This window comes from Gymnoscopelus microlampas, assembly GCF_963454915.1.
Source record: "Gymnoscopelus microlampas genome assembly, chromosome: 14".
In the NCBI taxonomy this organism is placed as follows: Eukaryota; Metazoa; Chordata; class Actinopteri; order Myctophiformes; family Myctophidae; genus Gymnoscopelus; species Gymnoscopelus microlampas.
Genome location: NC_139951.1, coordinates 22826641 through 22842060, shown reverse-complemented (window position 1 = coordinate 22842060; position 15420 = coordinate 22826641). Strand labels below are relative to the sequence as shown.

At 42.9% G+C, this 15420-nt stretch overlaps 2 protein-coding genes across 2 annotated transcripts in view; one reads left to right on the top strand and one right to left on the bottom strand.

The window, feature by feature from the left end:
• LOC311060979 (arf-GAP with dual PH domain-containing protein 1-like) overlaps window positions 1–15420 on the bottom strand; it is a 314152-nt gene that overhangs the window by 53433 nt on the left and 245299 nt on the right. The window lies entirely within an intron of this gene.
• Window positions 11717–14008, top strand: LOC311060124 (protein transport protein Sec23A-like; the record flags this gene model as incomplete). Its single annotated transcript, XM_084078250.1, has 1 exon — window positions 11717–14008. The coding sequence occupies one exon, from the start codon at window positions 11717–11719 to the stop codon at window positions 14006–14008; it is 2292 nt and encodes a 763-aa protein (XP_083934376.1).

Here is a 15420-nt window from a genome sequence, read left to right as displayed (position 1 = left end):
AAATCCAGAATATTAATTTTAATAACACATAATGGTACCTGTGAAGCTTCTGAGGGTGGGCTTGGCCCTCTGCTGGCATTATTTTTGTCTTTTTTTGTGATTGTATGACAGAAACATAATGATAGAGAAAAATTGCCTCATCTCTTTCTTCCCACCTTACAGAGAGAATGTGTTTAGAAGTGAACAAGAGCAATTGCTAACGTAATTGGCACCTGGTGACTGCAGCTTTTCATTCAGTCTGGCTGCAGCTGCCAACGACTGAGAATATTGGACAATTTGTCATGTCATGTCAAACTTTATTTGTAAAGAACATTAAATAGGCAGATAGACAAAAAGTAGAGCAGATGTGTGTGTGTGTGTGTGTGTGTGTGTGTGTGTGTGTGTGTGTGTGTGTGTGTGTGTGTGTGTGTGTGTGTGTGTGTGTGTGTGTGTGTGTGTGTGTGTGTGTGTGTGCGTGCGTGCGTGCGTGCGTGCGTGCGTGCGTGCGTGTGAGACAACGTGAAGCGTTGTGAGCTTGTCGATCGGCTATTTTCACTATTCGTATACTACAAGTATAGTGGTTAGTTTAATGATTAGGGGAAATTAGCCTAAAGACCAGGCACGACCAACACATCAGCACACGCAGAGAGCAGACTACGCAAGGCCAGGTCCTGCCTGGGGAACGTTCACTTTTAGTCCTGATGGCAGAGAGCCATTCATTGGCTGAGTGGATGAAAGTGCTGTTAACAACACAACCATAATACACCCAGATGGATGCTGCTTCTAACTGTGATAAAAAGCCTTTTCATCAGTTCAAACAACAGACCCCACTTGACTGTTCAAACCATATGCGGTGCAGTCAGCTTTCAGCAAAGTATTTATCTGTGCTTCCTCTGCAATCTTGGCATCAGAAAGGAGACAGGGACTGATGACTGAATGCATAAAGCTTGATTTGTAGTTCTACTCAATAGCTTTTTCATTTATCCGATGCATAGTTGCCACTGCACCAGTGCGAGTGGCCACATAACAGCTGTAACAAACTGAATGAACGCACACTGAACTCATGCATGTAATGCAATTGAGAAAAAACCTGCACAAGTGCAAAAGAACATACAGTAATTAGGCATCATATGGCTTGGAGAGGCTACTAATTGAGAGTGAGTGGATTTTTCTGGAGTATTGGGTTGTATAGCATCTTGGCAAGAGAAAGGAACTAATTCGATATCATTAGTTCTATAGCTCTATAGTCCAGCCCAGCTCTCATACAAATCTGTTTTATCTGGAGTGATTTATTATTATTACCCAGATTGGCATTCAGATTAACAGGCTTATTAGGCCCTGATTGTTGTGTACTCTTAACATTTTGTAGTTTGTGCTGTTGGCAATCTAGACATGTAAGCTCATTGTACTATTGTACTCACCGCTCTGGATAAGACCATCAGAGTGCCTAAAACGCAAATATAATTTGTTATATCACTACATCCACTGGTATATTACGATCTCCAGCCCTAACCATTTACTCTTCTATTCCCTTCATACTCTTTCCAGCTTGTTGAACCCCTCTCTGCCCTCACTGAACACAGATAGAGCAGGGCTGTCCACTGATTTATGTAATGTCTCTGCCCTCATGACATCTTCACCATCTGCCCACAGGTAGTGTATGCATAGCAAAGTGCTCCAGACAAGGCATGTGACCCCCTCTGCCATCTTTCACATCCTCAAAGCTGGGCAAAGACAGATCGGGGCATGGGTCACTAGTGGAGCAGCAAGGATACTGAGAAAAGGGGGGCTGGGGGAGCTAGAGAGAGGCAACTCTGCTATGGCAGCATCAGAATCAGAATCTGTTTATTGCAGGAGTTTCTAAACCCATAGACTCTAAGCCACAAGACCTCCGAACTCCAAAAGTATATCTCTCATTATTGCTTCTTGTGTTATGTGAGGTCACAGCCCTATCGGTGAGATGTCAGAGCTCTGAAAAAGGCACTGAGCCTTCCCACTGTTCTTTGTTTAACTGTATGTGGTTGTGTTTTTAAATGTGTCTCAAATGTGCATTGCTGAGCGCTCGGGTGGTGCAGTGGTAAGGAGCCTGCCCACCACTGCAGAGGTTGTAGGTTCAAATCCACTATGGTGCACCCGGCTTTGTCGAGTGTCTATATACGAGCACAATAGACCACCGAAGTCTGACGTAATTTACACATCCTTGGTTTGTCTACCTGGTTCGCAGTTTTCCACCCCCATTCTGAATCCCATAGACGTATTTAATATCGCGTCAAATAAGAACTGTGTTCCAAAAATAAACAAATGACCCCGGCGGTTTGACTCTTATGGATATGAAGCATCAACTGACGGTGAGAAAACGCTAATGTTACTTCCGCCGAATTAGTTACATTTTCGCCAGAAACAGACTGTATCAAATATAAGTGACGGACTATCATAAACGATACAGAACCTCCTCCCTGACAATAACGCCGAGACAGTTTGTTTATTTTTGGACCACAATTCTTATATGAGACGATTCTATGATGACCCAATGTTATTCTCCATAGCGAAATTACTTTACGAACATGGGGATGAACGAGTGACGTCAGGACTTCGGTGGTTTATTGGCCCGTGTTTGGGGGAGGGTGATAATTATCATTGCACATATGGGCCGGGGCGGCACCTGTCACCTGTGTTGGGCGGGAGGAGTAGGATGAAGGCTCTACATCCTCCTGGTGGGGGCTCCTCACCGGCAGGTGAGTCAGTAGGATAAAACAGCAGTGACAACACACAAATGTGTCGGGGGAGGAATCAATTGGCATAACGACTGCATTGGGGAGGGGGAAAAAGTACATTACTGAGTCTTGAAACATTTCTGTTACTTTGTGACAGACAAGTTATCTTGAATCTTGAAAACTCCCAAGTTTCCATCAAGGAATGTTGATGTGGTCAGGAATGTTGTCTGAAGTCAGAAAATTCCCACTTGATGTCAACCCTCATATACCCACCACAGGGGACGGGAGGAAGAAGAGACAGAGAGTGGTACAACAACTGTGTCAAATAAGAAATTACTGATGGAGAGAGGACTGAGGTTGGAAAATCAGCTGTGTCTGATGGGCATATTGGGTAGTATTGTCGAAATCAGCCAGAAGAAGACACAGCTGCGTTGCAGATAAGAAAAAAGGCTAATCCAAAAATCTAGGAGGGATCACCGGGAAACCCCACAGGCACAGAAGAGAAGACATTCCCGGTGGTTATTTCAACCTCTTGCATAGCTGCTTGTGTATGACAGTCCATTTACACTTGTTCTCACCTTTTTTTTCTCAACCAACTGACATAATGTGTTATACTACAGTAACTGCATGGTGGCAGGTAAACCTGTCGGAGTACAATTACAACATACAGTATATGTTCAGCTGCAGCAGTTGGTAATGTAAATTAGGCAGTTTAGATCACACATAATCTCTCTCTCTCTCACACGCACGCATGCACGCACGCAGGCAGGCAGGCAGGCAGGCAGACACACACACACACACACACAGACAGACAGACAGACAGACAGACAGACAGACAGACAGACAGACAGACAGACAGACAGACAGACAGACAGACAGACAGACTATAATAGTAACAAAATAGGTATTTATTGTTTATTTAAACTAAGTATATTAACTTAGGGTAATTGATTTAAATCTGTTGTTGCCAATGTTGAGGTCAGGACAAATCTGGGAACTGAAAATCTGTCTTGAGAGAGTAGGTCAGGAGTCAGGACTGACTTGGGTCATTTTCCCACAAGCAATTTGTTTGTGCCATCAAAATACGATAAATGGTTAAATGCGAAGGTGGGTGGACCTTAGACTTCACACCCCTGTCCCGCCATGCCGGCTGTGCCTTGGTGCACAGACCTCAATTCAGCTCTGGGACTCAAAGGCACACAAATATTCCCCCCCATTCTGTGTCCATATCCACAAGTTTCCTAGGGAGCTTACTGGGGGAAAGCGGGTGTTTTTGATTGATTGAATACTTTATCAGTCAGAAATGTAAACAGCACATGGTACAGTAAGACATTAAGGTTAAAAGGATTACACAAAAAAGTCCTGGGGAATTGTTTCCATTGTGGTCCTACGTATTCAATTCATCAACATAGCATACAAAAATGAACACAACTAGTCCATACCCGGGGATGATTGTGCACACTGAAAATATTTGCAGACTTTAGGTTATACAGGCCCATAACTCCATGCCTATGGCTTTAAGTCTGCCCACTGGTTGGGAGCTTAGAAGCGTGAAAACAGAGTACATCATCATCTTCTTCTCTTAATTTAATGGCGGGTTATAACCAACGTACCTAGGTGTATACCCATAGATATATATAAAGGCTAGATGGCTCAAGGGGGCGGCGCAAGCGTAGCTCAACCGCGGCCATCTTGCGACGGTCACTCATAACATTATGTCTATGGTGCATATACTTTGAAATAACCATAGCGTGCTCAATTTTCATCCGATTTTCAAACGGTTTGGTGTTTTGTAAACACCAAAGATGTAGTTATGATACTGCATACTTATAATTATAATCATGTTTTTTTTTTTTATACAATAATATCATAACTACATCATTGGTGTTTACAAAACACCAAACCGTTTGAAAATCGGATGAAAATTGAGCACGCTATGGTTATTTCAAAGTATATGCACCATAGACATAATGTTATGAATGACCGTCCCAAGATGGCCGCCATGTGGCGACGTCGTACTCCATTGGCCAGCAGCGCGGGTGAGTCATCTAGCCTTTATATATATCTATGTGTATACCCACCTACTGTGCCGGAGTGGGCAAATACTGTACCATCCCATAGCCTGGGGGACCGTGGCCATGCATGCGCAGTAACGGCGAAAACTGCGGTCGTAGAGCTAAACAGAGTTTCCCAAAAAGGCTAATAAACAGCTTGAATTTGAGCAAAATGAAAAACAGGCCAGGTCTGAATAATGCTAATGGTCAATGCTGTGTGCAAGTAGAGATCAATTGCTCAAGCCAGTGAGGACTCGGAGAAAAATAAATGCGGAACAGGTAGAGTGATTTTCCTTAATTATATGTAGGATAATACATGTCATCAACAAATACATACACTATATGTACAAAAGGGATACGAAAATGACATTTACCTCCCCTTTTAGTCTCCTGATAGATGTTTTTTCAATTATTTTTTTTTGAATTATGGGCATCACTTTCTGGGAACACAACCTGACCTGAATCAAAAAGGTCATATTAGTCGGCCTATAATTCATTCATGCAAGGCCTCATGGGTCACTGGAAACTCGTGAATACCTTACACAGAGAGCAGTGAGAATGATGGGGAAACATTTCTGTCTTGAACAGGCTGTCTAAATGGGCTACTGATTGTTTGAGCTGGCTGACTGGTTGACTGGCTGACATACTGATTGATGATTGTTGCTGAGTACTGCTGATTGCTGATCGATGATTCTGTGGTCCATCAGCTTGACTCGCGTCTAAACTTGTCTTAGTGGACATTGGGAGTAATGATTAGACAGACAGCATTGTAATGGTTAATTCCTCACCACAGCCTACTAATACTGTATTGAATTCATACATCATAAGTTACCTAAAACCTAAGCATATTCTATTACATATTATTTAATTTGGGAGATTTCTCTGTATTTTATTTCTCCGTGCAGGGCAACCTACATTTCTCAAGGATTGTAATGCCTGGAACAGACAAACAAATTCATAGCAAGGAACCAGTGAGATGAATAATAACCAGTAAATCATTGAATTGATGGAAGCTGAGACCCGTTGTATTGTGTAGAACGTGGGGGATCAGTGATCACGGAGAAAGCAGAGGAAGTTTAATGAGATGCCTTACTGCTAAACACATCCATCATAATGGCAGGAGGTGTGATTAACTCAGCCACCTGCTCTGAGGGCTGTCTGGGGGATTAATGCCTCTCCCTGTGTCCCCCTGCCATCTTGTCTCTCTCCATCTCTTCCAGTCTACCCACATTGCTCTCTTTCTGTCTGTTTCCTTCTTTTGTCCACCCCATGTCATGTTCTCTTTCATGTCATGTTTTCCTTCCCAAATTAAGCCTTTCTTTTTTTTCTCTCTCCTTCTTCCCTACATAACTTGCTAATTGTTATGCCTTATGTTTGGAGATAAGAATGGCCAAGATGGTACCTGAAATACATTGTGGAAAGGCCATTAACAGCTGTAGCTACATTAGTGTGTTTCCACTGTGCTTGAACATTCGGCAATTAAGGTATGTTATTTCTACAATTGCTAGTCAGCAAAGGTTGACTGGCTGACTGCTGATTGATGATTACTGCTGATTGCTGACTGCTGATAGATGATTCGGTCCATACGTCCATCAGCGTCCACTCACATCTGACTTGTCTTAGTGGACATTGTGGAGTAATGTTTAGACAGACAGCATTGTAATGGTTAATTCCTAACCACAGCCTAGCAATACTGTATTGAATTCATACATCATAAGTTACCTAAAACCTAAGCATATTCTATTACATATTATCTAATTTCCACCACACTCATGGGAGATTTCTCTGTATTTTCTTTCTCTGTGGGTGACATACATTTCTCAAGCATTGTAATTCCTGGAACAGACAAACAAGTTCATAGCAAGGAACCAGTGAGATGAATAATAACCAGAAAATCGCTACGCGGCCTGAAATTCTAGTCTCCATATGGTAACAGGAGGAGTGGGGCACCTCAATTACAGCTAGTGGTGATGACACTAGCTGTAATGTGATTGGCTGACTTTGCAAAAGTATAGATTTGCATTGACTGTGGAAGGGTTAGGGGTGTAGACTGCGTTGTAGACTATTGGCCAATCACGGTGCAGGATTGGTCAGTGTCCAAAACTCACTTATAGGGGGCGGTTACACCGCCCCAAAAATCACACCCTGTGTGAAGAGAGTGGTGCCTTTGATGAGCCCCGTATTGATGTTGTCATCAATGTTTGTTTATTGGACAGACATACATACATACGGACACACGGACAAAGCCAGATATAGGAGTGGTTGGCACCACTCAAAAATATATTTGGAAATTATTATGTAAAGTATACATGATTAGAACATGCTTGAACATTCGACAATTAAGGTATAATATTATTTCTACAATTGCTAAAAATTGCTACAAAACCTGTGTAACCGGTCATTTTGGGCATAAACAAGAAATTGAAGGATAAATGTAGGTCTGACAAGACTTGACGTTGTTCCAAACTAGGGCAGCACAGACTGGGAGCCTGCCCATCACAGGACCCACAGCCTGTATGTAAATGTGTAGTAGATTATTCAACCCTTTCTTTTCTTTTCCCTCTTTGAGACGAAGATAAGGACCCATCAAGGGCAGTCCCCAGACCATCATTTGGGAGTACTTTAGATGTGATGATTATTAATATATTATTCATAGAAAAATCATAACCTTATTAGTATCAATTGCCCTTTCTTGGATGCCGTTAAAGTAGATTAAACCAGAGACAGTAGATGAAACAGAGACACCCCAACTTCATTTAATTTCCTGACTCCAGGTGGATGCTGCTTGCTTGGATTTATTGGTCGCTTGGCCAGGACAATCGTAACTTAACCTGGAATAAATAGATTTAGCAAAGACTCTGACTGCTAATGACATTCCTAAGGTGGGTCAGTCTATCTATCTATCTATCTATCTATCTATCTATCTATGTATCTATCTATCTACAGTATCTATCTATCGATCAGAGTGCCTTTCCTATGCTTGATCTCGCTACCTGCCTCGCCATGTTTGTAAGCCTTTGCCCCTTCAATTGTTTACACAATTATTACACTTTTGTTGAACTGGCTCTACCTGCTGTTGCCTGAGGTCAGGTTCAGGTTCAACTCTCTGACACTGGTGACAGCCCATGCATTAAAAGGACCCATATGGGAGACTATTTGGAGATTTGAATTGTGCTCGCGTACACCATAATTGCAGAGGCTCCTCATTGGCCATTCACCATCGGCATCACTGTTGGCAATCATTAACAGTAGCTTGAAAAATCATTAACAATATCCCTAATACCTTTCTACCCCATCACCCATGCCTTTCATACTTGGGTGACTTCCCTATTATTGGAATAGTCCTAATGTTAGCTGGCCTAAGGTTCTGCATTCAGTTTGGAATATGAAATATTTCAATTGAAATATGGCTGTGCATGGCATAAACACACACATTCTTGCTAGAAAAATGTCCCTGTCTCTATGGCAACCAATATTGTTTTGTGGGAAACACAATGCTTGACTTGGAGAGAACCAAGGACGCAAACATTTTTTTTGCAAATGGCACTCATCCTCTCTAACTCACCGGTTGCTCCAAAAGACAAATAGGTGGAACAGAAAGATAAAATCTTGTTCGCAATTTTCAAGCTGGACAGGGAAGATGACTGAGAATTACTCTTGAGCAGAGGTACCCTTTAACAATCCAGTGAAGCTGGCCTATACAGAACATCACCAGTTGTAAATGGGCAACAATCTAAAATGTATGAAGCAAGTTGTGAATGTATGTTTTTCCTATTTCCAATGAGATACAGCAGTTGATGTTAGTGGTGTGTATGTGTCCCATCAACGAAAAGCAGGAGACCCATCTCAGATGCCTTGCCTGCGCTCAGTGCGAACATTCTGTAACCTCTCTAGTTTGGCATTGTGAAGTTAGTAATAGTATTCCTTTTTTAAACATTTGTATTTATATAGAGTAGAACCTTTTTATAACACGGTTTACAAAGTGTTTTACAAAATAAAAGAACATTTCACTGAGGCAGTAGAACAGCATAAGAGAAAGCATTGAATCTAAATGAAATAAAATGCGTAAAATAACCATAAAAGTTAGGTGAAAAAAAGAAAGAAATGGACTTTGTCAATATGACCTCCTCAGGTAAGGTTTAGTCTGATGAAGGTCACAGCACTTGCGGTGCAATAAATGTTTTCTTTAAATGGAGCCCATCAGTGTGCGAGTGTTTAATCTCCTCAGGTGGGCCTTGATGGCAAAGCCTCCATCACCTTTGTTCTTTAACAGCCAGCATTTGAGGATCTCAGGGAGTTAACTAATTACCTCAATTCTCATGTGTCTCCCAGTGCTGCCAAACTCCCAGGAAGAGTGATGCGTTGAAGAGCTTTTGAAGTGTAGTGATGCGTGGTCGTGTGTGGCTACACTGTAAAGTCCTGAGTGTTCATTTCACTTTGAGAGTGTATGAGTCCATTTGATTGCATCACACTCTCACAGGAATATTAACACTCAGAGTTTTACACAGCTCGGCTGTAAAAATAACTTCTCTCATCATTTCATCTCTTTGGCCCTGATCCACTTATCGGAAGTGTTCCAAATGCACACGTCTGCAGCTTAATCACGCATGGCTGCTCCGCAATTGTAGTACAGAATACCTTTATAATTATAATGAATCATCTGTGGCAGTTGCTACAGTATACAGAAAACTTCCCCAGCAATTTCCGCTCAATGCACACAAACGTTTGAACCGTTGACCAACCGGGCAGGAATTGGGTTTGAAGCAGCAAAGATTCTACATTTGTGTAAATATATGAAGTTGTCCCTTATCTATTGCCCTACCTATAAGGGCAGATCCCCACACAATAACACACATACATGTCCGAAGTACACATACCTGATTTTTAACTCTATGACACATACACACAGGGATTACAGAGACTGCAGAGTAGTCCTACAGACCTCACACACTTTGCACTTTCCTTTCTGCTCTCTCAACTCAAATCAAGGAACATCAGAGACTTGAATATTAAAAGCCCAATTTTATACTTTGTCATATGGCAGTGTTGTGTGGCGAAATGAGCTTGGATTGTCTATTTTAGGTATCTCTGTATTTTATCTGATGAAAAATAATGAAGATCTTCGCATATAATGACATTTTCAAAATAGGGATGCCAGGGATCAGTGAAACTTAAATTTCCACTCTAGATCAATTATTCAAGTCTATTGATTTTTGTCATCTCTTTGGTTTCACTAGACCCACGCATGGTCCCCTGGTCACATGTTGGCTGCGCAGCACGCCAGCAATAAAGAAGGCAACTATTTGCGTGGGCCAGGCAGTCTCCAGGGAGGCTGGAGCACACATGGGAGGTCACTTGAGATGTGGGTACACATACTTTGCAGCAAAACAGGGTAAACACGACATGTCTCTCTCTCTCTCTCTCTCTCTCTCTCTCTCTCTCTCTCTCTCTCTCTCTCTCTCTCTCACACACACACCTATAGTGTCTCCCCCTCACCAGTGAATGAGTCATGATGCATATAGCATTGAAGAGAACATTGATCTAGTTTTATAGTAGGATCAATGTCAGCCCTCTTTATGTTTCCTCTTCCTCTCCGTCTCTCTATGCCTACCATGTTGAATTTTATCACTCACCCTGACTCCACGCATCCATTTCCACCCTTATTTTCAGCTGTGTCTTCTATGCACTAGAGAGAGAGAGAGTGGAAAGTGGCAAGACTTGCAGAGATGCTGAACTGACGATCTACACAGTTCTCTGCCATCTCGGCCTATTTAGAGTCTGTGTGATGCAAAACATTTGCCACCTGCTCTAATTTGCTACCTGGGAATGTAAGAACAGCTGGAGGCTCACTTTTCTTTCTTTTTTTAGATCTTCAGATTATGCTCACATGCAGGTGCAATTCCCATCCAATCTTTTCAGAGCAGAGTAAAAACCGGGAAAGCTGTGTGTGTGTGTGTGTGTGTGTGTGTGTGTGTGTGTGTGTGTGTGTGTGTGTGTGTGTGTGTGTGTGTGTGTGTGTGTGTGTGTGTGTGTGTGTGTGTGTGTGTGTGTGTGTGTGTGTGTGTGTGTGTGTATTTATATATGTGTGTACGTATGTGTGTGTGTATATATATATATATATACTACAAACACACACACACACACACACACACACACACACACACACACACACACACACACACACACACACACACACACACACACACACACACACACACACACACACACACACACACACACACACACACACACACACACACACACATATATATATATATATATATATATATATATATATATATATATATTCCAACTTTTGGAAAATGTGACAGCTACATACCTTTCCAATAGATTTTACACCTGCTCTGTTCATAACACATGCCGCATCTTTACATAATGTTATGCTTACTGTAGTATAATATTGTTTGTACACTGCTGTTTGTCAGTACATTACTTGAATATTGTATATTGTTGGTGAGTAGTTCACTTTTATTCATGTTCCACAGCCATATCCTAAATATAACAGTTGTTGTGTTCACCTAATAATCAAAAGTACCTAGCAAAGTGAGTCTGCCTGCAACACGCGAAGCACTGAATTTGAGAAAGGTTAAACTTTGCCCCTGCCACAGTACGGTGGGACAGAGCAGCAGCCAACCATTTAAGCACACTGTGCTCCAAGTAAGCGTTGGAATAGGCATGCAGACATGACACCACAGCAACTGACTAGGCCTACTGTATATGGAAGTAGCAAATATTGATTAAAAGTTGTAAACTAGCAAGTTATAGGTGTGAAATCAATCAACATTGACCAACTACAGTACATGGCTCTATGTCTGTCTGTCTGTCTGCCTCTCGATTTGCCCAAATTTGGAGATGTCTGACATCATAGTACTGACATCATTGACTGGCCTCCAAGTACTCTGTTTGGTCTTTGGGAGCAGAGAGGAGCCTGCAGTTTGAATATTAGTCATGTCCACGTTCCCAGAATACATTGCTCAGTGTGAGAAGCATGATGGCGTGCGGTTTAGTTGGAACGTTTGGCCATCCAGCCGCCTGGAGGCGTCCGGGATGGTCGTACCTGTCGCCGCCCTCTTCACTCCTCTGAAGGAACGGCCTGACCTCCCTCCCATCCAGTATGAACCGATTCTCTGCAGCAGAGCCACCTGCAGAGCTGTCCTCAACCCACTGTGTCAGGTTTACTACAGAGACAAGTTGTGGACCTGTAACTTCTGTTACCAAAAGAACCACTTTCCTCCCACCTATGCTGGTATTTCCGAGGTGAATCAACCTGCTGAACTACTACCTCAGTTCTCCACTATCGAGTATGCTATAAAGTGTGGTCCTCAGATGCCCTTGGTCTTCTTGTATGTTGTGGACACTTGCATGGAGAATGAGGACCTGCAGGCTCTGAAGGAGTCTCTGCAGATGTCTTTGTCTCTTCTGCCCCCAACTACTCTGGTGGGACTCATTACCTTTGGTCAAATAGTTCATGTCCATGACCTGGGCTGTGAGGGAATTTCTAAGAGCTATGTTTTCAGAGGAACTAAAGACCTCAACAGCAAACAGATCCAGGAGATTTTGTGTCTGACCAAACCACCAGTCCAGGGAAGAGGACCACAGGCCCTCCAGCAGCCCACCTCTAACAGATTCTTGCAGCCGCTCCAGAAGGTAGACATGAACCTTATTGACCTTTTGGGGGAGCTACAGCAAGATCCCTGGCCTGTCACTCAGGGCAAAAGACCACTCCGCTCTCTGGGTGTCGCCCTATCCATTGCTGTTGGCCTACTGGAATGCACGTTCCCTAACACCGGGGCTCGTATCATGATGTTTATTGGGGGCCCGGCCACTCAGGGCCCTGGCATGGTGGTGGGGGACGAACTGAAGATGCCCATCCGCTCCTGGCATGACATTGAGGAAGGAAGTGCCAAGTTTATGAAAAAAGCTACCAAACACTATGAGGCGCTGGCTAACAGAGCATCGACCAACGGCCACATCATTGACATCTATGCTTGTGCCCTTGACCAGACTGGCCTGTTGGAGATGAAATGCTGCTCAAATCATACTGGAGGGTTTATGGTTATGGCAAACTCCTTCAACACATCTATTTTTAAACAAACGTTCCAGAGAGTTTTCACCAAAGATGATCAGGGAATGTTTAAGATGGCCTTTGCTGGAACTCTGGAAATAAAGACATCCAGAGAGATCAAGGTTTCAGGAGCCATCGGGTCATGTGTGTCCCTCAGTGCTAAAGGCCCATGTGTCTCTAATAATGAGATTGGAATAGGAGGGACCCATCAGTGGAAGATCTGTGGTTTGGACCAAGGTACCACGCTGGCACTGTACTTTGAAGTTGTCAACCAACACAATGCTCCTGTTCCTGTGGAAGGTCGGGGGGTGGTCCAGTTTGTAACCCAGTATCAACACTCGTCAGGACAGAGACGCATCAGAGTTACTACTATTGCCAGGAATTGGGCAGATGCCCAGACTCAGATTCAGAACATTGCATCATCGTTTGACCAGGAGGCAGCAGCCATCTTGATGGCCCGCCTGGCGGTTTACCAAGCGGAAAGCAAAGAAGGACCAGACGTACTCAGAAAGCTGGACAGACAACTGATTAAACTGTGTCAGAAGTTTGGAGATTATCATGACGACGACCCAAACTCCTTCAGATTATCTGAAACCTTCTCTCTCTACCCACAGTTTATGTTCCATCTGCGTAGGTCTCCCTTCCTCAAGGTTTTCAACAACAGTCCAGATGAGACTTCATATTACAGACATCAACTTATGAGACAAGATCTGACTCAGTCTCTCATTATGGTCCAACCTATTCTATATGCCTACTCCTTCAACGGACCACCTGAGCCTGTCTTGTTAGACAGCAGTAGTATTCTACCAGACAGAATCCTCCTGATGGACTCTTTCTTCCAGATACTCATCTACCATGGAGAGACTATATCTAAGTGGCGTCAGGCGGGCTATCAAGAAATGCCAAAACATGAAAACTTCAAAAATCTTCTTCAAGCTCCAGTTGACGACATCCAGGAACTCCTGCAAACACGCTTCCCCATGCCAACATATATAGACACACAACATGGAGGAAGTGAGGCCCGGTTCCTGTTGTCCAAGGTGAATCCATCTCAAACCCACAACAACATGTATGCCTGGGCCCAGGAGTCAGGTGCTTCCATCCTAACAGATGACTGCAGTCTGCAGTTGTTCATGGATCATCTGAAGAAAATTGCCGTCTCCAGCGCTGTTTGAATGACAAGAACAAACAGCACCTCTTATTATCTCCACCAGACCGATCAGAACCAAATCTCGTGCACGCCGCCAGTAGGCCAGTATATTTAAAATATGTAACTTTACATAATGGAATTGAATGGAAATCGTCTCAGGCTGAAACCTTGCCCAAATATGGTGTCCTACATCATAGATACCTCATAAATGACTGACGTCACAGACTGACGACATGAGATGCGAGCCCACTTGGGAGCAACACTTTCTTTTTTGAGTGGTGCCAACCACTCCTATATCTGACTTTGTCTGTGTGTCCGTCCGTATGTATGTCCAATAAACAAACATTGATGACAACATCAATACGGGGGTCAATACGGGGCTCATCAAAGGCACCACTCTCTTCACACAGGGTGTGATTTTTTTTACCTTTGAGGAATTTTGAGAACTTGCCATTTGAACTGTTAAACACTGCTGTAACACTGCTGTAACACTGCTGTAGCACCCCATATGTGTGCAATTTAGTTTTTTGAGACTGAGAGACTGTTCTTAAGACAAGCCCCTGAACATCATTTGTGCCATGTTTAGTGAGGATTGGCACGGTGTCCCCTGACGTGGCCCCTAACGTGGCCACTGATGATGTGACTATTCTCATGCCCGCCCCCGAACAGTGTTTGTGGAACATTTTGTGCAGATTTGAGCAATAGTGTGCCACACATGACTATTGACTATTGCAGTGTTTGGCGTTGATTGGAGAATAGTGTGCCTGTGGTGTAAATGTCATCAATATGAACTCATCTTGCTAACATTTGGTGTAACTATGTAGTTCTGTATATACAGTATATATGTATTTAATTATATGCAGTATATATTATTTATATACAGTATGTCATCTAGAAGTTCAATTAGATGTTACACGGCCTATAGCGAGCATCAAGACTTTAAGGCCACTTTGCGGCAGACACATGCAAAATAAAAATGGTGTTTAATAGTGTTTAGAGAAGTTGTCAAAAAACACATTAATGTGGAATGGTTATTGTGTAAAACTGAAAAAGAATAACTTTTTTTTAAATTGAAGAAGTTTGTTAACAGAATAACGGTTCCACCTTTATACCTTAAGACCTTAAACATTCCTCTAATCTAGTGTTAATACAGTACATCTGTAATCTTTGTATAAACTTGACTGGTGTTTTACTTTATGTAAACTATGAACCATGCTACAAACCATACACACACGCACACACTTATGCATGCATGTAATTTCAAGGGTACAAGGTCTATGAAGGGCAGCAGACGAGTTTGTTCTGGCGGCCACACGTTGCCATGATAGGTGTGTGTGTGTGTGTGTGTGTGTGTGTGTGTGTGTGTGTGTGTGTGTGTGTGTGTGCGTGTGCGTGTGCGTGTGCGTGCGTGCGTGCGTGCGTGCGTGCGTGCGTGCG